General features: G+C 36.6%; 1 protein-coding gene across 1 annotated transcript in view; it reads right to left on the bottom strand.

Annotated features, from left to right (window-relative positions):
* Positions 1-25074, bottom strand: part of LOC113081075 (neuroligin-2-like) — a 144586-nt gene that overhangs the window by 32246 nt on the left and 87266 nt on the right. The window contains exon 4 of the mRNA XM_026253121.1: positions 16023-16172. Coding sequence (XP_026108906.1) covers positions 16023-16172 — 150 coding nt within the window. The remainder of the gene's footprint in view (positions 1-16022; positions 16173-25074) is intronic.

Here is a 25074-nt window from a genome sequence, read left to right as displayed (position 1 = left end):
GTTTGGCCATAGTTGAAGAAACACCTGTAAATAGTGAGTGATGGAAAAGGAGAGAAGAAAAGAGAATGCATACACGTGAAAGAAGAAGACAGACACAGATGAATGAATCTGGGGTTTAGGGATGTTAGCCACTGAAACAGAGGGAATAAAGGAACGCAAAAGGGGAAAAGGAAACGACAAACAGGTGAGATAGGTGGAGCAAAAGGAGACAGATGTTGCTGTGGTGATTTGGATAGATGGGTGGCTATTAATGTTTGAGACGAAGGGAACGGAAGTAAAGCAGACAATGAGAGAATGATGGATGATGAGGAGGAGTGGGACGGAAGAGTACAACAAGCGGAGAGAGAGCATGAACAACACGATTTCCTGGCGAGGGACACTGAAAGAAAGAGAGAGAGTGTTGTGAATGTAGTCTGACAGGCTGTCATAACAGCCATGGGCCTGGACCTGTCAGCCAGGGTGAGAGTGCATAGAAAAGAAGGAATGAACGAAGGACGGAGCCAGAACTCCAGAGACTACATGGTACTTTGTTCTGTCTGGTCAGTAAACACGTCCTGCCCTTGTCATGAAATCTGTTCAACAGTTGAGCTCGAGCGAATTTCCTGTGAGGTATTCATTGTGGACTGATCTTTTGACTGGGAAAAAATGGAATGTTCCTGATTACCATCTTTAATAAAACAGAGTGTCATCAGTCAAAACAGTGACGACTCTAATGAATTGACCTCATTTGTTATTCAGCTCTCTGAAATACTCCATTCTGATTGGCCGTTTGCAGCACTTGGAGGATAAACACTGGGGGAAAACACATGACAAGTAGAAAAAAGTTGTATAAAACAGAGTTGGATAAGCAAATGTTGTTGGCAATCATGTTAACTATGACATCACTAGCTAACGGTACATTATTCCTGATGCATATCCCAAACTAATTGATTTTTGAACAGCTTTTGTCACAGTGTTATTTGTGTTAGTGTGAGAAACATGTCTTATGCAGACGGTTCCTGCATATATTGTATGCTGAATTGTTTTCAACTAATCATTCTGCTGGAAATTTCATTTTATTGTGATTGCATGAGTGGACAATAAGTTGTTTGATCAAATTATACTCAGTGGGTACTGAGAGTTCTGCTACTTTTCGTAAGATAAAGCGAAGAACTTTATATACTGCACTGGTAATGGTAAAGTACAAACTTTAACATTTTTAGTTAGCATAGCATACAAGTATTTTACATACTGTACAAACTTGTAAAAAAAAACCCTAAATTTTGATAAGCTCCCCGTCACACAAATTAATTACATAAATGATTGTACAGTAATGCAGTCATATAAAAAAAACAATGTTACACTAAATTACATTTTAATACTTGAATTCTGTATTTGTGTGTGTGTGTGTGTGTGTGTGTGTGTACACAAGAAATTCCTCAAATTTAAAGCAGAAATGTTGCCACAAGTCTAACTAACCCATGAATTTATCCAGTGACCTAAAATCCCAGAACTGACTGTAGCGAATTTAAGAATGAAGTTAACCAATTAAATGTGTCACATTTTTTTTAGGCACTTAAAATGTTTGACAGAAGTGATTGCTCCGTTATATTACTATGGGGCAAAAGAAAATCTAGTTTTATGTTGAAAAGTGTGTGTGAATTGTCCCACACTGTCTGTCCCTACTGCTTTTTGAAACAGTGACACCAAAGGCATTACCTATTGAGGTTCAGCGTAAGGTAATCCTACAAAATGACAACATTAGTTTAGAGTGACAGTTCTTGGGTTGACACACTCTGTAATTTTCTTCACAGGAGTAATTTCAGCAGTATTGTTGAAGTGAAGTGCTGGGTGCCGAACTCTAAGCTTCATACTGAATAATACATCATATGAATTTATGCATACATAAAAAGTATGCTAGAAAGCAAATACAGCGTGAAGCAGCAAAATGCTTAATATAAATGAAACTGGTGTGGAGATACGAATGAGAATGACAGAAAAACGATTGTGTTAATGTGTAAAGGTATAGAATGGGCGAGAGAGACAAAAGAAAGATGATGTAAAGCTACATCTTTAATTCAGCACATATATAGTGCCGTAAAGTTATAAAATGTATCAAATGAGACCGCTAAGCAAAGGCGAACCAATATTTCCTCCTTCCATACAACATGTGTATTTCTTTAGCCACATATAGATCTTTAATTTGATCTGTAACTGTCCTGCTAGTTCTGGGTTCCACATACAAATCCAGAGAGATTAAACAAAAGCCAACCTCAACGTGAAGCAAGAGAAACCGCTGGTGGGAATGAAAAGACACTGCAGAAGACCATCCATCCAAGGAATGCAGCCAAACTGTCAGCTTGCAAGAGTGTCTTAATTGGGCTCACACAAACACACAGTCAGCCAGCTAGGACTCCCATGTCTCCAGTTATGAAAGTCTCATATCTGAGGTTACGCCTTTGGACTTTCTGGATGTTATTTTTCTGCCTCAGATTTTACAAATTACCTTTGATCAATCTAAAAAAGTCACATTTTATTTCTGCATTTCAGATAAAATGATTTTCTTGATATCATCTTTGCTTGTGCCCACAAACACACACATATACTGTATATACTGTACAGTGGCCTCCAAAATGATTTGGACACTTAAAAATAATGTTAAAATAAGTACGATTTATCTGAAAGAAATATAGCATCAGCACACTTTTCAGTTATAACATTTCTAAAAATGTAGCTTGATAGACTTCAATTATTAATCAACAGATATATACTACAGTTCAAAATGAAATCAAAAAGTTGTATTCTGGTTGTCACCCTCTGTAGAACATATTTAATGATAATAACTACACTTTTGGTTTTTATAATGGGACAGGTGTGTCCACATACTAAAAAAATACACACATATGTACAAAATACAATTTTAGATAAATGAAGTTAGTGTTAGTACTAATTTATATAAAAATTATTTATTACAAATTATTCTAATTGTCCTAATTTTCAGAAATAAATAAATAATTCAGCCCAAGACTAACTCAGCAGGGCATTTGGCAAACAGATCAGAACAGAATGGCAAAGTGGACAGGTAACTCATGGCTGCTGTGCTGCTGGCTGCCATGTTTGAGTTAATAAAGCTCTCAATGTTGAATTTAACTCACATTGATTGTGTGAACAAGGCTGTGATTACATGATGACTTCTTTACATGAGTAAACACAGCTCAGTGTGGTACCCTGAGTGGAGGGGAACATTTGAGAATAAAGCAGCCAGTTTACTGCATGTTAATTGATTTTGAATGCAGATATGTGTAACATGCTTGAATACCCTACACTGATCAAGCAACAAAATAAACATACAAAAGAATACTTAGGTCTGCACTGACTGCAGTGCTCTAAGCATCAATAAAGCTGCTTCTCCAATGAGTCTTAGCCCTAGACGGCACATGCACCTCCGCTCATAGACCACTTGTTGCATATGGCACAACCTCAATGAGTCAGGGTGCACTATTTCGGTATTGAATTTAGAATGCCCTTTAAATACCAATTCCAATTTGAATTGAGTTTGAAATCATGAAGGAGAGGGGTTGCAGTATCTATCTATCTATCTATCTATCTGTAACGGGGCTGACGTTAGACATGCGGATCCATGTGCAAGCTTGTATTACACAGAGACGTGGTTGGAACAGGCATGGGTCAAACACTGGCAAACAGGTATATAGAGGGCAAGACAAATATTCCTAGGGCAAGCGTGGGTCTTCGATGAAGGAACAATATCCAGAGGGCTAAGCAAGAGGGGTAATCCATTATCCAGAGCAAAGGGTCAAAACATGAGAAACAGGGCAAGGCAGAAAAAAGACTAAACTATGAAAACTAGAAACTAAGATAAGACTATGAAAACCATAAACTGAAACAAGACTATGGAAACTAGAAACCAAAACAAGACAATGAAAACAAACACGGAAAGGCTCGGTATTACAGCTATCGCTAGGAGAGGGATATGTGCAGAACAATACTCGGCAGTGTGTGGGGGAAGTCAAGTGCTTATAAAGCATGTCTGATGATTGTGCTGTGTGAGATTGGTGCAATGGAGCATGGGAAATGTAGTCCAGGGTGTACTGTGTAGAGTGAAACTCTGTGTGATGGATTAACGGCAGTTCACTGACTGACAGACAGACAGACAGACAGACAGACACACACACACACACACACACACTCACTCACTCACTCACTCACTCACTAAGCTATTAACTAATTATTAATTAACCAATTAACACAAAGGTTGTTTCAGTAAGCTAACTTAGAAGCATCATGATGAGCAGAGCAGGCTTGAGTAATTACAATGAAATCTAATTAGAGGTAGATGAATTAAAAAAGAAAACAACTGAGATCAGAATGGACTTATAAAGCCAAACATCTCATTGATGATTCTAGCCGGTCTCTGTCTCCTCTAAACTGTTTGTATGCAGAATCCACAGGCTAGAATTCATTATCAAAAATGCTACTCTGTCTGCATTAAGGAAGGGAAAAACAAACACATGTTGATTTCAAATCATATACTAGTGCTTCTAGCACCGTCCTGTCCAATCCCACATCGACACGGTGGAACTGGAACACCTGATTGGCTCAGCACTAGAGGTGTGCAGCTTCCAAAGCCTTCGAATAGTCTCCGAGTTATGACTGAGGTACACTGCTGTTAGATACTTCAGTGATGTCTAAAGAAGAGTGAAACAAGGAGTACGCCTTGCTGAGCACCACAAACCGAAGATGACGAGTCACCCCCCCTAAATTCTTCTTTCTATAGAAAAGCATCACTGGAATAAATAAGTACTGATAATAGCGGTGGAGGTCTTTGTTTCTGCTCAGCAGAGTGTGGGAGGTTTATTAAACACTCAGTGCAAGACAGTGGAATGAAAGGAGACTAGCAGAGATATCACCATCCCCTGAGGCTCCAAGACCAGCGTGAAAACACGCTGACAGGAAATGGGCTGCTTCCCCAGAATGCACCAGTTAATTGGTTAATGAGTTAATTAGTTAATTAGTATGAGCAGCTTGCAAACCTGGAATTTTGCACCGAATGTAGGGTAGGGGCGCTTGGGCACATGGGTATGCAGTCTTACACATTTAAACACATGCAATATGGCGTATGCAAACCTGATTACACCAAATTGCAGCCTGAAATGAACCTTAAACCACCCCCTCTCTCTCCATATGCTACTTTCCATCAGTCATCCATGCGATGTGTGTGTGTGTTTAACCTGAAGTAATTGCGGCTTTGTGCAGTCCCCTCCGATCTAATTTGCATGAAAGGAAAATGGGAGCTGAGGGAAGGGCGGCAGCTGATCTCCACAGTTATGACCTTAAATGGAGAGAGATGGAGCATATCAAGGCACAAAGCCAAAAAAAAAAAAAAAAAAAAAAACCGGACGGACGGACGGACGGAGGAGAAAATTGACATTTCCAGATCATTTTATAAATGTAAAGGGTGGGTGACATTAAATACTTTTTGTGAAGACATGGGATATTTATACTAACTAGGGCAGGCAATGTCAACTATGTATTACATACAGTGGCCACAAAAAGAAACAAAATGCATTCATTGTAACTGATGCAAAACATCAATATAAAATAACCTTGCTTGAGTTTATTGCAGTTGCTTTTAACCAGCTGGCCAATAAAATGATTTTTTAGTGGCTGTTCACTTCCAGGTTCATACATGTGTCATAGCAAATTTAGTAGTTCAACTCATTAACTATGGAGATGGGGACAACTATAGAAAGTTTCCCCAAGTCTGATCTTTAGAAAGTTTCCAAATACCTTTTGTCTTAAAGGAATATTTCATCATATCACATGTTTCAGAGAACTTTGAATATAGAGCATGAGTCATGCCACTTTTATTGTGTTTTTGTCACTTTGGATCTTGACAGTCCCAGTTCTCATTCACTTTCCTTATATGAAAAAGAATGACTAGGAACTGCTTTGAAAATAAACCATTTGTGCTCTGTGAAAAAGAGAAAGTCATGTAGGTTTGCAACAACATAACGTTGAGTAAATCATGAAATAATATTGTGTGCATTACTCTTTCATTTGTAAAATATGAATCGTTTTATAATTTTAAACCTAACTAAAAGATCATTTTGTCAAATGTTTTACTTGAAAAGTGGCTTAAGTATCCAATTAATTCTTTGGGCTGCTGTATACATCATTCTGTCTTTCTTTTTACAGGCTGATAAAAGGTTTTGCAACCTAATGGAAGAAAAGGAAGCTTCATCCCTGTCACTTAATCTCCTTCTCCTCCATTTCTCCTGCATTCCTTGGGCTTTAAATACACTAATATTTTATTAAAATGCAATTTTACATCTTGCATTCCTGTATTTTTTGTCAGGCAGGGGGCGGCCCTCAGCTGTCAATCAATCACTAGCCACTGGTCACATCCTCCACCTGTCCTTCAGCTTATGCAAATCAGTCTGACAGCCATTATCAATGTCCCTGATGCTGCCCTGTCTGTATATGTAGTTAAAATGCTACAGAGATGTTCAAAACAGAAGAGACAAGAAGAGATGACAAGAGAGCAGCAGGATTAAAAAAGCCCAGTTGTGCTGTCCAGAGAGGATGTGACCAGAGGCCACCGCTGCCTACAGTCCAGTCAGTGTGCACTAGAATGGGAATAGAGACGTATAAAGATGTCTCATCTTCTCATCTTATATGAACAGACATGTCAAAAAAGGCTAACATTGAATTTCAATGATAACGGAAAGAACAGTGAAAATCTTGAAATTTAAAATATATGTATAAAAAAATAGCTTGAGCATTGTTTTAGGGTCTGTGTTTATTCTAGATCCAAATACATCTACAAAATCCCCATATGACAACAAGCTGAATTCAACCGCCAGTCAAACCCAGAGATGGCTGATACATATGGGCCTTGTCTCCTTCTGTACCCACTCAAAATCCAAGGCTGTAATTCCCACAGGTTAAAGCACCTGTCAGGTGGAAAACTCCAACATCCGAACACAGACTCGCTCTATAAGCACAAAAGTTGTGTCAGCTGTTTGAAGCAAAGTTGCTCAAATCCGGGTGAATTCTCTCCTGTCTGTCAGAAGCTTGAGGAAACTTATCTCCAACTATAATGGAGCCATAAGTTTCCAGGAAGTTACAGAAAACATGTCTACGGTGTAATACATCCATGAGTGCAGTTAATCTTTTTTTTTTTTTTTAGATCTCGCTGAGGAAGTTGGAAAACGAGGCAATAGATAATGAAGGGAGAGAGAGAGACTGCAAGAAAATATGTGATGAGGGCAAAAGAGCAACTAAAAAAGGAACCTAAATGAATGAATGAAACACGTGATGGGAAATGTGTGTGTGTGTGTGTGTGTGTGTGCTTCAAGATCAGACCTCTTATTTATGTCATCCTTCCATATCTCATGTCTCTTTCATTATTTTTCCTCCCTGATCTTTCAGTCTCTCTCTTCTGATTTTTCCCATCTCTTCCTCTCTCTCTCTCTCTCTCTCTCTCTCTCTCTCTCTCACTCTCTCTCGGAGTCAAGAGACCTCAGCTTATCTGTTCTGCCTTGGGTTGCTATGGAAACTGCTCGGATGGTCAGGATCTGGAGCTTGGCTCTTCGTTCACGTCTTAATATCTCCCTCAACCTTGTCAGGACACGCTCACACGTAAATAAGACCCCCCACTAACCATCAGTGCTTCCACCTTCCACATGAATGTCATTACTCTTCATGAACTTCTAGTTGTTGATTCAGTGTCAGTCTGTGTGTAACAGACAGAAGCAGGTTTCTATAACAGCACCAGAATTGCAGTTTTAAGCAACACAATACAAATTTCACCCTTTCGTTCTACTTTATCTGGTGGTGAATCTCATAAAACATATCAAGGTTATATTTTACCCCAAACATTTCATTCTAGGGACCAATTCTCACCAGTTGCTTATTAGCATTCCTATTATTAACATATTGGCCCTTTGTTAGCACTTATACAACCTAACCTAAAACCCAACCTAATACCTTAAAACCTAAAAACTCATCAACTACCTTCCTACCTAACTATTAGGAGTTTATTAAGGCAAAAGTAATAGTTAATGGTTTGTTAATGGCGAGAATTGTCCAAAGGTCCCATTAGTTAATGTTAGCAACTAATATTAACTAACAATGAACCAAACAACTGTTCACTGTTAATTCACATTATCTCAAGTTCATTAACCTGTTAACTGTCACTCACGTTTTTGAAGATAGAGATGAATGTGCATGATACAAACCTAATTTTTATAATTCATGACTGAAAACATTTTGTAACATGATTTTGATGTGCCATTTACATGGTAATGCAATGTCTGATTTTAAAATGGGTTTTACAGGATGAATTTTGAGATTTTATGTTTTCAAGTGATATATAACTTCTGATGATTTCTAAAATGTGATAGAGAAAAAGGGCAACGAGGAAGTCTTTTTTTTTAAACAAAGGTCAAAGCTCCTTTTGTAATGTAGATTTCTGAGGGTGCACTCTTGTCATAAATTCATCTATTACTTTTCCTACATAATTTTTAACAAAAAATATTGGTAAAATATATATTTGGGAGTCTTAGACCTTTCCAACGATATATAGTTTGTCAAGATTAGATTAGATTTGATTGTAATATAGTATAGTCAACGTAGGCGTCCCGGTGACAATTAACAGGATAAATACTACTAACATATACAACTTTTGATTAAATAGTGTATTAGTAAATGTTTTTCAGTGTTAATTTTGGTCAAACTTTAGTTTGGGGACCAAATTTTACTGTTACCTATATAATCTATGATTTTGCCTAAATAAACTCCTAATTAATAGTCAGTTAGGTAGTTGTAGTTTAGGTATGGGGTCGGGTTAAGGGATCTAAATTATGGTTATGCAGAATATGGCATGGATATGTGGTTTATAAGATCTAATAAACATACAATAAGCTGGTTACATGCATGATAAAAGGCGACTAGTTAACAGTGAGAATTGGTTGCCAAACAAAAGTGTTACCTTAATTTTCAATGAAGTATTTAACTTATTTTAACAAATGGAAATTTATTGTAAATCTTTAGCATTTGTATTTCTACATAATGGCACTGTACTGCTGATTTTATTAATGTGTGACAGCATGATTTCCTGAGATTCAACTATTTATTTTCAGCCTATTATTATGTTTTAAATGTAACCTTGGAAAAAATTACTGTACCATAGTTTTGAATGACTACCATATTTGACATAATACTCCAAAGTACTTCAAAGTATAACATAGTGTAGAAAATGGGATAATATTTTACCATGAAGCATCTTGTTGTCAATACATACATTTTCCAAACGATATATTTTGTCTTTCCCACTCTCCTCCTCTAAAACAACCCAGTGTTTATTTTCTATTTTCTCCATCTCTGTCTCTCTTTCAGCAAAGCCAAGGTCAAACTCTTAATGACTTTGTGAGCACCTGGTTTATCCATTACATATTTAACAAAGGGAGATGAATTCCCTTCAGAATGCACTCCAGACTGAGAGAGAGAGCAAGAGACAAACAGAAATGAGAAAATGATTCAGCTAGATAACAGACAAACAAGAATAAGAGTGAATGCTACAATAAAATATCCACTGGATTTCAGAAATGTTTTCTTGTATAGGTACTGATGTGATATCCAGCGGGTGATGCTTGGGGTCGAGACACCATTTTCCCCGGCAAGCCACAGAAAGATGCAGTGCAAGTGGTAAGCCTAAATCATTGCCTCCACGGCAACCGCTGTCACGGTAACAGGGGATGCTGTGAAAAAAAAAATAATAATAAAAAAATATGAAGATGGCACTTCTACCTGCAGCTCACCGCTCACCAGAGCAAAAACTGAGTATAGCAGGAAGGGAAAAGATGTATGTACAAGTGATGGTGTCAAAGCAATGATGAATGCTGTTGTAGTCTACTTAAGCTTTCTTCAGAAAAACCTGCAGCAGGGTAAAAAAAAAGACAGACAGAACTACCTGAACGGATAAAGAGAGAGAGAAAGAAGTGTGTGTAAATAAGGAATTTATAGCTATTGCTTATTTTTTCCACCCAAGCCCTTTTAATATGTGTGTCTGTTTGTTTGTGCAAGAGATACTGTATATTATGTGACAGATGATATAAAAATGATGAACTCTAGTTCAGCTAAATTGGATCCAAGAGTGTTTCCAATGCACACACAAATATGACACTCAATACTAACAATAACAGGCATTCAGACGTATTACTATTTTTTATGTTTTTGAAAGAAGTTTCTTCTGCTCATCAACCCTTAATTTATTTGATAAAAAATACAGAAAAAACAGTAATATTGTGAAATATTATTACAACTTAAAATAATAGTTTTCTATTTGAATATACTTTAAAATATAATTTATTCCTGTGATGCAAAGCTGAATTTTCAGCATCATTACTCCAGCCTTCAGTGTCACATGTAACATCCAGTCGATCACATGATCATTTAGAAATCATTCTAATATTCTGATTTATTATGAGTGTTGGAAACAGTTCTTCTGTCTAATATATTTGATGAATAAAAGGTTAAAAAGAACTGCATTTATTCAAAATAAATTTCTTTTTAATAATATATTCTAATAATATATTTTCTTTACTATCACTTTTTATCAATTTAACACATCCTTGCTGAATAAAAGTATTTGTTTTATTTAAAAAAAAGAAAGAAAAAAAAATTACTGACCAGTAGTGTATATTGTTATTACAAAATATTAATATTTTAAAAACAAAGCTTCTTTTTCTTTTTTTTTTACTTTTTATTCATCAAAGTATCTTAAAAAAGTATCACATGTTCTGAAAAAATATTAAGCAGCAGAACTGTTTCCAGCTTTGATAATGAATCATCATATTAGAATGATTTCTAAAGGATCATGTGATAATGATCCTAAAAATTCAGCTTTGCATCACAGAAATAAATGATCATTTAAAATATAATACATTTAAAAACAATTATTTTACATTGTAATAATATATCACAATATTACATTTTTTTCTGTATTTTTGATCAAATAAATGCAGGCTTGATGAGCAGAAGAAACTTCTTTCAAAAACATTAAAAATAGTAATGTTTCCAAACTTTTGGTCTGTACTGTATATATAGCTGAGCTAATGGACTTGTGGGTCAGTCATCAAAACCAATTTAAACAAATCACAAACAAAGAAATAAAAGGAGATTTAAAGTTCTGTCAACCTTAGACTGGCTCTTTTAGCTGTGCAACTCAACTACTAATTTTGAATATTCACTGGATATTATGTACAGTAAAGTACAGGCAAGTCAGTAAAATCACATAAAAATCCTATCTAATGTTATATACTCTATAAAAATACAAAATACAAATATAAGACTGGCAGAACTAACTGCAGTTATAATCTAAATCACTTTTGCAATAAGGTCCAAATGGTTACCAATAGTTAATGCATTAAGAATAATACAATAATAATGCAAAACAATACAGTACAGTGAATAGCACAAGTGAAATCACATAGAATTACAATAAAAAGGTTGCATACTCCATAAAAAAACGATTATAGAAATAACATTAATCCAGGATCGATCAATGAGACTGCCTGATCTAATTGAAGTTTCACTTTGTAAAAGTTTAAAATAAATATTTATCAGTAATTATTATAATATTTATCAATAGGGAATGCATTAAGAGTCATGAACTAACAATGAAAACCCTTTTTTACTGCATTTCTGAATTTGTTCATGTAAATATATATACATACATATATATATATATAAATAATATATAATTCTCATTCATGTTACCTAATGCACTGCCTAACAAATTCAACCTTTTTCAAATGTTAATGACAACTTCACATAAACAATGTTTTTTAAATTGACTTTAATTTAAAAGTGCTTGTTTTTTTTTCATTGTGATTATTGCTATTTAAGATATTTCAAAATATTGTGAAAATGTATTGATTCAATGGTTGAGAGATTTGAAATCTTAGTTCGCACCTCAGACACTTGGCAAAGCCAGAGCGACTATGGGGTATACTATGGACTATGGCAGCTATGAAGTATTAAAAATATCTTCCAGTGGCTTATATAATATTAAAACGATCAAGACAACCTTCAGATGACCCATGCAACTACACAACCTTTAAATGAAAGAATTATGCAATCTTCCTTAAGTCTAAAAATGAAATCGAATTCTTTCAGTTGGATGAGGTTTGACTATAAATTGAGTCCATAAGTCTAACGAGCAAAGCATCTGTGACTGAACAAGTGACAGACTGTGTGCAGGCCAATGGTTTTATCTAAATTATAGTTTGAGTCACGTCACTCATTCTCATTTCAGATGACGACCCATGATGATAGAGGATCTGCAATTCCTTGATTTACTGTCGCCTCAGTGCTCATATTGCTGGCCCACATCCAGGCTCATGACAGAAGCCGAAAGTGGAGAGGAGGGGCGTGACGACCGAACACTGCTGCCAGTGCATGATGAGATGTGCTGATGTTAATTGTGTCCTGTCATTGCTGCTATAAATCCTGCATGACATTTCAACTTTGTGGAGACTTGCATGCACCAGATGTCCTTGAGGTCCAGGTATGGCACAACTCTAGCAATGAAGGGGGATACATTTTTATGTACACTATCGTTCACTAAAGTGATACTAAAGTTTTTTTTAAAGGCGACCAGATAATGTTTTTGGAAAAAGTCTCTATGTCTGCATTCATTTAATCAAAAATATATTAAAACAGTAATATTATGTCATTGCTACAGCCTTCAATGTTGCACGATCTTTCAGAAATCATTGTAATATGCAGATTTAGTGCTCATATTATTATCTATGTTGAAAACAGTTGTACTGCTTTATATGCATGATATGTAATTCTTTGATGAATAGAAAGTTCAAATAAACAGCATTAATTTGGAATGGAAATCTTCCATCACATTTTAAATATCCTTACTGTCAATGTAATGCATCCTTGCCAAATAAAAGTATTTATTTTTAAAAACAAAAACAAACAATGATCTCAATATGGGTGACTGTATTAAACTTGAAATTATAATTTTGTATTAAATTATAATCAATACAACTAGAAGACACACCAAATTATATAACTCAGTAACTCAGTTGAAAACAGTGATGAATAACTAGGTTTACTTAAACATTGTGTTAAAGAAACAAACAAACAAAAAATCTTATGAGAACTTTAGTACAAGGCCTAAAATAAATCAGTATTTTAGTTTAGTGTAACAGTTTGTTAGGATAAAATGTTAGCTACTGTAATAAAATAAGCACCTAATTTATATAAACTGGTTCACAAAAAGTTTTATATTAAACAAATTAATTAGTTTGCTGAACTTTAATATGGAGTTCATATTTCCCACCAATACATGATATAAAAAAAGATCAATGTACAAACTATGTGACATTAAAAAAGTGGAATGCAGTGATGTCATCAAAAATAGCTTAAATAAAATAGCTACATCGGTTTGAAAACAGTTTAGCTACTATCAAGCTATCAAGTAGTGTCTCTACTTTTAGTTAGTTACTCCGCAGCACTGCTCCATGAACAGTTTTGGTACCATTCAAATGTATATTTTTATTTAAATTAACAGGTCACTACTAATCCCACTGTGGCTTCAATGCTGTAGACCCACACACATACTCTCTCTCTCTGCCTCAATTTAAATTCCTTGTTTCTTTGCATTATATCTAGATGGGAAAGTCTTGAGTCTATGAAGAGACAAACAGGCAGTGAGAGAAAGACATTCACAAACAAACATAAGCACTGTCTTTTGCATGGCAGGAAGAACTGAGCTGAGAGGCTGACATGTCTAAGCTTCACTATCTGCACTAAGCTCCAGAGCCAAGTACATAACACACTAATTCGACCAGAGAAAGTCAAAATGCTAAAGTACCACACCCAGGGCCTTAGAACCATCTGACTCAGCCTTTAGCCCTTCAGCTGTATTTGTGTTTGTTATATATTACAAGTATTACGAATACAAACCAGATCCAACCATTCTGCAGTTTAGTAGTAATGCTTTGAACATCTCAAGCGTCTTCTTTTTTTTTTTTTTTTTTATTAAGTGCAAATCTAAAGGCTGCTTTATCCCCGCTCTGGGCAGTGACACAGTTAAAGTAAGAAATGGAAAAATATATTTCTAACTGCTGTGGCCCAATAAAACCGAGTCAAAGCTAATCTGCATGAATATATCACTCTTCAATATTTCAGTCTTGTAAAATAATAAAAGAGAGAAAGAGAGAGGAAATGAGAAAGGATTTAGCACTTTAACTCAAAAACGCTTTCATATTACCCTTAAGTAACTCTCACACTTCTGAACTATGCATATTCAGCTTTGCGGTCAAAACGAATAAAGAAACTCATTCTAATGACAATAGCAGGTAGCTTCCCCGGGGATCTATTCTGATCCAGCATTTACTTTAAGCGACTCTTATATAATAACACCAATTAAGCAAAAATTGACCTATAGCCTGTAATTGGAGCACTGTGGGATCTGCTGGCGCTTTTTTCTGTAGAAAATCAATGGCTCAATTCACCCAGATTTAAAACCCAGACTAAAAGTTAACTATCTTGACCAGACCGCTAAAAGTGCCCCCACATTAGTGTTGTGTAGCCGGAAATGTTGCCTGGTATTTAATGCTCATCTCATTCCCTCTTCTCTGCACAGTTTTTAGTCACTGACATACTGTTAATATAAACAAAAGAAAAATGAAAAAATGAATCCGTGAATTAGTTCAGACAAAAACTTCTGCTTGATGTACATGATTGAAACACAAAACATGAACATTCCAAATGCCCAAATGAACATTCCAAATGAACGGATTTACTAAAATGAAATAACTGAAATCAAATAAATAAAAAACATGAATCCCAAAGCTGCCTTCAAAAACATTAGAGTTGGGCATCTCCATAACGGAGGCCAATGTGATACCCATCTCAATGCATAACCAACATTACGATACAATGTAGACAGATATGAAGCAGATATGTATGTACCGTATTTTTCGGACTATACTGTAAGTCGCACCTGAGTATAAGTTGAATCAGTCCAAAAATACGTCATGATGAGGAAAAAAACATATATACGTCGCACTGGACTATAAGTCGCATTTATTTAGAAACAAGAGAAAACATTACCGTCTCCAGCCACGAGAGGGCGCTCTATGTCTTCAGTGTAGACTACAGGAGCACTGAGCAGCATAGAGCGCCCTCTCGCGGCTGTAGATGGTAATGTTTTCTCTTGGTTCAGGTGTCTTAGTTAATTTCTCTGGGTAATGTCAAATTAATTTTGATAAATAAGTCGCACCTGACTATAAGTCGCAGGACCAGCCAAACTATGAAAAAAAGTGTGACTTATAGTCCAGAAAATACGGTAATGTGATTAACCTCATTACGATGCAGTGCAATGTATTTTTCGATTCAATACAACAAATACATTATGTACCCTACAGCACGTTTCACAACAATTTTAAAGTGAATTGTCCAGAGAGTGGGGCTAAAACATGTTCAATACGTGATTCAAATCAAGTCATAACATAATATTCTGAAAGCATTTGTGTGAAAATTAGCCTTGATAAAACAAAACTCTGTACCTCTAAATCATACTTTGTGTGAAAAGGAATAAAAGTTGTTGGAGTTTTACTGCCGGTAATGTTAATTTCAACTGGAAAATGCAGTTCTGCAATTTGTACATATATAGTAGGTACGTTTTTTCAGTTTTGCAGAAATGTATATATAGAGGCATGTATTTCCAATGAGCATATGTTGCAACAACGGAACATCTTGATACAATTGCCAACTTGTATCCAAAGAACACTTTTTTAAATCAATGCATTGCATCGTTAACTTTTATGCCGATGCAGCGATGCTTACCATCTGTAATAAACATGATAGAAAAATGTGTGAAAACGTCCAAAGTAAAACAAGAAATGATCTGCTCTGCCATATGGAGCAGTTTCTGTGCCTCTTGTGATTTCCGACCTGCATGAAGAGTTAATGGGAAATAAATGAAGTACACTTACCCAGAACTCCCAGCCTATAGTTCATGGTGACTACAATGACGTTCCCATATGCCGCAAGCACACTGGCGTCAAACATGTTTCCGGTTCCTTCCATGTAAGAGCCACCGTGAATGAACAGCATGACTGGTTTCTTCCTGCGGTCGCGGATGTCTAAAAAAATTTGAAATGAGGGGAAAAGAGAGTATTGTGTAAGTGAGGGCTATAGAAAGATTAAATGATGAGTCACTTTGTGAAACTACACATTTTATTATTTATTTATTTTTTATCTGAAGGTTATGGTTGGATCCTTTGAGTGTAAATAGCTAGTCGTTAGGTCACTTTAGACACCAATGAGCTCTTACTCCTCAAGATATAACAACACACACACACACACACACAAACACACACCGAGACAGATGCAGAGGCAGCTGCAGTGGAGCGTCGCTATAGAAACTGCCTCAATTTGATTTCCCCATCTTCCCAACAGAGGCCATTCCATCAATGTGACTCACTCCCATTGACTGTTGCCATGGAGATCTATTACACAGACACTTTTCTAACCCCTTTATCACCTTCAATCACCAGCTGAATCTCAGTCGATTTCATTAAAGCAGATAATTGATAAAGTCAGACACTCCAAGATGCAGCAGGAGCGAACACACACACAAACACAAATGCATCCAAAGTGTTACCAGAGTAGAGCATCAAACAGACGGTTAGTCAAGATGGATTAATGACTTATTCTTCCATAAAACACACACAGACATGTGCTGTCATACATGACTGGACAGACAAGCAAATACTTCAACAATTGCAATTTGGGTTCCAATAATGACTGGTGATGGTGAATATTTAAATAATTCAATTTAATTACATTTACACAAATTATCTATCTATCGTTAAACTTCTTATGTTTAAAATAGGGCTGTCAATTGATTAACATTTTTATTCAGATAATGACCTCCCTTTTCTGTGATTAAACACGATTAATCGCACACTTCATGAAATTAAGCATAGGCTATGTATCTTGTTTCAAATGTTTATTTTGTCATCATTTGCTACATCCAGCAAAGTAAACTCTCAAAATTCTCAAAAATCTGTATTTTCTGAAAGACTAATTTCTTTCCAAAAAAGGACACTTAGAAACTCCAAAAAGGACTCCAAAAGGACACCAAAGGAGCCCATATAAGCACATATGAAAGAAAAAAATCTATAGTATGTGTACAGTGCAACAGCAAATAACTTTTTCACATTTTAGAGAATTCAAGTTGCGATACTGAACAGGACCACATGGATATAGCAAAAAAATAAAAAAAATAAATAAACCAATCGCCTGCTGACTGCATATATCTACTACTGTATCAGACAGATCCATTCATTATTGTGAATGTGTGTGGAAACAACATGAATGAGCGTAAAGGTCTGTGCTGTGCATAAATACAAGGTGCGATCAGTACGTCAAGAGCATTTATACATGCATTGATATAACGGACACACGCATGCTTACTGTATGACTCCTGTATGCCACCGCAATCATCTTTACCTTGATTGCAATCTTCATCCATCAAAACTGTACTCGAGAAACAGTAGTTTGCGTGTCATCTGGCCATACAGCAGTGGGATGTTGACAGTCCGTTCAGTCTGTACTTCACACAGCACGACTGTAAGGGCTCGCGCTCTTCAGAAACAGTCACGGAATATGAGAGAGCTCTGCAATCTTTGATGTAATCAGCCTGGTTTCCTTTATATTAGAGCTTTTTTGGACAGATTGTTTGAATGCATTTGCTTACTGGATCATTGGACTGAAAAGTTCCCCGGATTTTAGAAGCTTAAAATTATCTAATCGCAAGCAAAGAAGCAAAATTGGGTTAAAGGGTTAGAATAGGTTAGGATTTGTAAAATGAATCACATGCGTTAACAATGACAGCCCTAGTTTAAAACCATTTCTGTCATGACAACTTTCAAAGGGATTGGCATGGTGATGTACATGACAATGTTAATGTATTTGGTCTAAATTTGGTCGGAATAGATCTGCTGTAGCAGAGCAAGTACCAAGACTCGCTACTGCCAATACATCCACCAACATGCTGCTGTGAGCATGTAAGAAATACTGCTGCTGCACAAATAACATACATGATTGGGTGCATATAGCAGATCCATACAGGTGGAGCTGGGGAAGCTGGAGGGTTTCTGGAGTGGAGTTACCACAAACATTAGGTAAGTATTTGAATGTTGAGCAGCAAGCTCATTGGCTATCGATACAGGAGAAAACTTGTGACGTGATGATGATGTCATGTCATACCGAGTTAGATCTATCGGACTGTGCCATTTAGCGTTTCATGCCAGAACTTTGTAAGTATAATGTAGTTGTAGCAGCTCATAATGGTACCTACTACTTCTGGCTAGTAACTTTTTTATTATGTACTTTCCATAGTCATTTTTACTGGCATTTATTGTTTGACAGATGTTAATTTTGGATCCTTTGCATGCACATCGTCACATGCTTCCAGAGACGGAATTCAAACAATCAGTCAGTTTTGTAGAATTGTGTTCCAACCTGTTTTTGCTCTTTTTCCTCACTGCCCCTCTCTAACACTTCTAATAGATTAATTTCAAGTCTCAATGTGTTTTGTCTTAGCTTAACCACCAAAACATCATGTTCTTTTATTTTGGCCCCCGGTGTCCTCGCTTCCTTACATTCAAACACCGCAAACATACCGTAAAATGGGCGTTCAAAGGGAGGGCAAGTAGGTCTGCAAATGCACTGAGAAATGAAGGGAGAAAAAGAAGACACAAAGATTAGAAGGGAGGAAACGAGTCCGATATTGAGGAAAACTAGGAGAGGGCGTGAAACAGAATGATCTGAAAAAAAGCCCAAAACAAAGAAACATGCATACTCAGATAGAGAGGCTCACAGGAGCTTGCTGCTCACCTCTGATCCTCTCATGCAGAACGGAGACAATAGTGTGATTAGAAACAAACTTGTGTTTACTGCTCAGCGCGTTCGCATGTGTGTGGGTGAACCCACAAACACGTACACAATCTGCCATTATGTCCCTCTGATGGTGGGGAGCCTCTATCTCTTGTGTGAACTTAATTAGCTCTGAATCCATTAGACACTGCCACATAGACAATTCCTTCCTCTATTCTCCTGTCACCCACATCCAATTAAACTGGTGCTAAAACACAATGGCATACTTCTCACTTGAGACAACTCGGCCCGATAGGCTGGCTACCGAATGCCATCATAGCTAGTGCTTGTAAATTTGGTGTTTACTAGAGCAAATTCCAAAAACATGCGATTTTGAACATATAAATGTGAACTTTATAATTTCTGGGGGGTTAATTTGGTTTTGTATACAAATTTGATTGACAGTCCATGACTGACAGGATAATAGACTCATCATCCATTAGTGTGTATGTTGGCTTGACAAAGTTTTTTATAAACTTTGTTGACAGAGCAGCCCGATAGACAGGAGTAAAAAATAAAATGGAACAATAAAAAGAAAGATGGGTGGATAAATGGATGGACTAATGGACAGATGGATATAAAAAGAATGACAGACAGACAGACAGACAGACAGACAGACAGACAGATAGACAGACGGATAGATAGATAGATAGATAGATAGATAGATAGATAGATAGATAGATAGATAGATAGATAGTAGGGGTGCAATATTCATCGAATAGATTGTAATGTGCATTTTGTTAGTAAAGCCAATTCTGTAATCAGCAGTAAATCATCATCACGTATTTTCAGATGGAGCAGCATTTACTACACAGAGCCATAGTTCACTGACAATTAATGCAACAAAAAAATCGCTGATGATATTATTGCACGATTATGAAATCAAAGTTGGACTCCCAATCGAAAGGTTGTGAGTTCGAGTCCCGGGCCGGCAGGAATTGTAGGTGGGGGGAGTGCATGTACAGTTCTCTCTCCACCCTCAGTACCATGACTTAGGTGCCCTTGAGCAAGGCACTGAACCCCCAACTGCTCCCCGGGTGCCGCAGCATAAATGGCTGCCCACTGCTCCGTGTGTGTGTGTGTGTGTGTGTGTGTGTGTGTGTGTGTGTGTGTTCACTGCTCTGTGTGTGTGCGCACTTCGGATGGGTTAAATGCAGAGCACAAATTCTGAGTATGGGTCACCATACCTGGCTGAATGTCATGTCACTTTCACTGTTTGCGTAGCTTCTCAATGAACTACATCTCTGTGTAGTAAATGGTGTTCCACATGAAAGCATGTGAAAATGACCACATTCAATAACATATTTTTATTCCAAACTCGCTTCATAAGGATCATAAGGTCAGCCGAGTGTTTGAAATAAATCCTTCTGTGAGATGATGTGGCTTCTTCCACAGAATAAGGCACGCAACGTATTTCATTGTATTCTAAGCAGTGATGAACGCATTGTATTATAAATATACTTTATTTTAATGAAAATTATAATAATAATAACTCAGATAAACCATGTATTGTCATTATTGTGTGTTTTTTAGTCGCGTTGAATCAATAAAAGCAGATAAATCTTCTGTTTATCCAGCTACCACTATTTCATTTGATTCTGATTCTGATTCTGATTCTTCAGAAATGGCAAAATCCAGTTTTTCTGGAATACCTGAGATTGCTGCTATTTTTGCAGATTGTAAAGCAAGAGTTACTTTTCTTGGTTATAAAAACCATTATACCAAATCAACATAAAACTCAGCTATTACAGCTGTGGAAATTAACCCTGATTTAGTCTCTGAGTCACATCGTTACACTGAATGAAAGAAGATCCACCACACGACTGAAAGAATGAGGAAGAGTATGAGAGGAGGAAGACGGAGAGAGATTACAGGAGGGAGCTTTTGGTGAGGTGGAGGAGGTTTGAAGGAGCAGAAAACAGGGCATTTGAGAGACTAACAATCCACACTTAAGACTACAGACTGCAGTCAGACTGTCTCTCAGGGTCTCTTACACATGGATCAATATTGTAAAGAGTACTCAGAAGGACAAGATAGAGACAGAGAAAAATATTGCTTTAATGCACGTCGAGTCCGCAGTAAGGGTTATGAATGTTTCATGCTGTCTTTAAATGCACATATGCAGAACGCCCACGTGCGTTCTGCATACGTGCATCTTTTTATTTTACATACATTCACTGCACATGCAAAGACCCAAATGAAAGATCTAGGATCAGTTCTTGGTGCTCATGCCACTCATACAAGCTGCTCTTTTCTATACAACTAAACTAGACATTGACTAATGAATGTCAAGCTCCAGAAAATGATGGAATTTCAATCTTGGGGTGAACTATTCACTTACGCTCATTTAAGTACAGCAGCACTGTTTGTGTGTGATCTCAGTTCCTCTGAGTTCAAGACAGAAGAATCCCCAGTAACATTCTTGATACTGAAGAAAGAGGGAGGGGGTCTAATCTAGTGAAGAAGAGAGAGAAGGGTTTTTCTCTGAAAACAAAGACCTCTCTTTCTCTTCTTCCCCATGGCCTCCTCATACAGCCACAGAAACAAGAGGACTATTCATCTTATTTTTGATCTTTTACTATAGGACTTGTGAACTCCATCACTTCTTTCTGTACACTTGTTTGCACTTTTGTCTTCACCACATTTTTATTTTTCAGTATTCACCTCCCCCTTCTTTTCTCCATTTAAAAAAGATACACCACTTAAAATTATTTAATAACTCACTCAAATCCTTTTATATTTTTCTTCAAACTCTTGTTTTTCTGTGGAACATATAAGGATAATTTTCACACTCTTCTTTACACATTCCGTTTTTAGTCAAGCTTCACACCTATCAAGTTCCAAAAAAGAACAAATCCCTATAAAACGAGTATATATGATAATTCCAGAATAATCATATCGTATCTTTGTGAGGAATCGTCCTGAAATGTAAGTTATTCACTGATAATCTTACCATCTGAGCTGTTCATTTGAGAATCAGATCTCTGAATCTTTAAACACTAATAGACAGTTATTTTGAGTGAAGTGCTGGATTATTCAGAAGACTTGGAAATATAGCATGTAAATCATATGGGCCACATTATGTTACATTTATTGTGTTTTATGCTCATTTTTAGAGCTTGATTTTGGTGATTGACAGTTGTGGTTCATGTGGCTTCTATGAACTTATGCATAAAGATTTTTCATAAAATTTTCATATAAAGAAAACTAGTTGTGAACTATACATTTTAAATCACTCTGCACTCATCTTTCGTTCTCTCCTTGACTTCTTATCGGGCTTCCAAAATAGCATGCTTAAATTGAGCTGACTTGATTTGTTTTTATTTAAAGAGGATCAATTACTGAGATCTAGCTGTGCAGAAGTTGTTCAACCATGAATAACAACCATGCACATTAACCCCCCCCCAAATCGAGCACACATGAACTATCACAAAAAAATAAAAACATGTATAAAGGCCTCGTTTTTCAATTCTTTCTTGCTCATTATTTTTTACCCTCATTCTTCTTCTGCTCCTTTCCCCCCACTTTCTCTCCTCTCTTTCTCCCTTGTATGCTCCCTCTTGTTTATTTCAGGATAATGGCAAGACCAACAATAATAGACTGGACTCTCCTGGCAGTCGTTGTGGGAAGGTGTGTGTGTGTGGAGAGGGTGTCCTAATTTAACCTCGTTAAGTCCCTGTCTCCCCTTTCCCCATAAACTTCCGCTCATCCAGCAAGCCCCATTTAATTGGCAGTGACTTTTGGGGGAATCTAAATGGACGGGCCGCTTGACTGGATGAGGTTCATTAAACCTATCTCCATCCTCCTCTCATTTAGATTACAGAGAAGCACTGTGAAGAGTACCGCTGTCTGGCCTGTTGACAAGAGAGAAGCATGCTGACTGGTGAACCAGAAAAACCACAGCATCCTGTTCAAGCCCGTGATTGGAGCCCACGTGAATTTACTTCTGTATTGAGAAATGAGAAGAAAGTTTCAGAGAAAACTTATCTGCATGTGCTTTTGGGTAAATTCGCTTTATTAAGTGAAAAGACCGGTCATTTAAAGACATTTCCCGAACACTGCAGTTTTCAATGGAAACAGTGACAGATATTAATCACACTTTTAAAATTTCCAGCTTTAATTTAAGGGCCATTGAAGTGCCCACGTGCAAACACACACGCGAACACACACACGCGCACACACACACACAAACGCACACGCACACACACACACACACACACACACACACACACATGAATGTGTTTTTATTACACATTTTATACAAAATGTGGAGATTTTGTCATGTTTAGCTCACCTTTGGGTACAAATTTGTCCCCAAAATAAATTAGCAGGTACACAGTTATCTTATAAATGTTATAGCAGATGATATCTTAAGTAGTGTAAAAGTGATCTCTGACAGAATTCAAAGGTTCATACAGTGTCATACAGAATACATTGTTTTTCATACTTTATGAGAGACCTTAAACCTTGTGTGGCGCTCATTATTTTGTTACCCAGCCAGTGTTTTTGGGTCTGGTTGACAGTTTTGGGTTTTTAATTCACAACACAATCAAAAATGATATGTTAAAATACTCTGTGATGGATAGACTTCGAAATTGTCTCCCATCACCGTTTTCACTGTTAATGCTGGTTGCTTGTTTGTATTTCTTCGTCTAGCTAAGCGGGCGTGGCAATAGGAAGCGCAAACTGAGAAAAACGCTTAGCTTCACTAGTGTATGTAAATGTTTTGGTTTATCCATTATTCTTTTTAATTGCATTATTAATTGTATTTATTATATAAAAATGGTATGTTCCAATTTGGGGAGATTGGGAAAAAATGTGTATTTAAGATGGTCATCACTAGTAGTGAATGGATGTAGTGCTGTGTAGCATGTCTCACTGTCGTAGAGGGGAGTTGGTATTGTTTTTATTACTTGCAATTCTAGTTTTAGACTGTTTTTATTCCAATCTTTGTTTTAAGTTCGTAAATCTATTTATTTGCACATTTTGCACGTCTGCTCTAAATAAACAACCCTTGGGACCCCAACTTCACTATTGATCCTTCTTGATACTTCATCCCAATTACAAGAAATATAAACAGCATATATGCTCAACTATACATTTGTGTTATTTTATAGTTTCGATGACTGTTATTGTAAATGTTGCAATTTAAAAAAAAAAACATAATAAATGTAAAAACGTATAAAATTCTAAAAAGTACTAACATTTTATATAAAAAAAAAAAAAATGAACCAGCAGGTGTTTCCAGACTTTTACTCTACTATATATTATTCCCAATTTCATTTATGGACTATAAAAATCAAGATGTGTGTCCTTCAGAAAGAGATAAAGCATTTTATAAGTTGTCTATTGAGAATAATAAAAGAAAGCCTGATGAAATGAGCGATGCTGATTGGTTGTGCCCCAGCATATTTATTACTAATCAATAAATTTGAATGTTGGAGTTGTTGTGTGTACACTGCTGTTTCTGTCTTTGGAAATGTCTATTGAAAAGCTGACTGGTGAAACTCTAACATGAATTATTCTATTACAATGTGACTGTGATTTGATCAACACTTGCTCTTTCTCTGTCTTTCCCTGCCAGCTCTTCTAACCTGCTCTCTTAGACAGAGATCTGACAGAAGTAGGACATATTTTTATTTCTCTCTCTCTACTCTAATGGTTGTATAGGTAAGTGAATCTCTGCTTTTATTCTATTATTTCTACCTTTAATATTCCTGCCGGGCCATTTTTCCACTTTTGTTAACTCTTGATAGGTGTTTTTTTAATGTATTTATTTTTTAACATCCTCTAACTTGCTAAATGAACAAGCAGAAGATGTTGTTTAGCGGTGTAATGTGTATGTAATGTGTGGGTGGTGTTGTTTGCCCCTAGGGGGCGCTGTAAGGTTCGGAGCTCTGTGGATGAGGGATCATGGAGGTAGGGCCCTAATGCTAATGAAAGAGAACACGCGAATAGTTAGACGTCAGCACACATCAATGCCTACAGGGCAAATACATCACACACACACACACACGCACACACACACACACGCTGAAAGACAGACAGAGATGCAGGAAAGTAGAAATACAGTAGGACTGTACTGTAGAGATGAGAAAATAA

The sequence above is a fragment of the Carassius auratus genome, unplaced genomic scaffold (genome assembly GCF_003368295.1).
Source record: "Carassius auratus strain Wakin unplaced genomic scaffold, ASM336829v1 scaf_tig00033084, whole genome shotgun sequence".
Lineage (NCBI taxonomy): Eukaryota > Metazoa > Chordata > Actinopteri > Cypriniformes > Cyprinidae > Carassius > Carassius auratus.
This window is presented reverse-complemented; position numbering and strand designations above follow the sequence as displayed.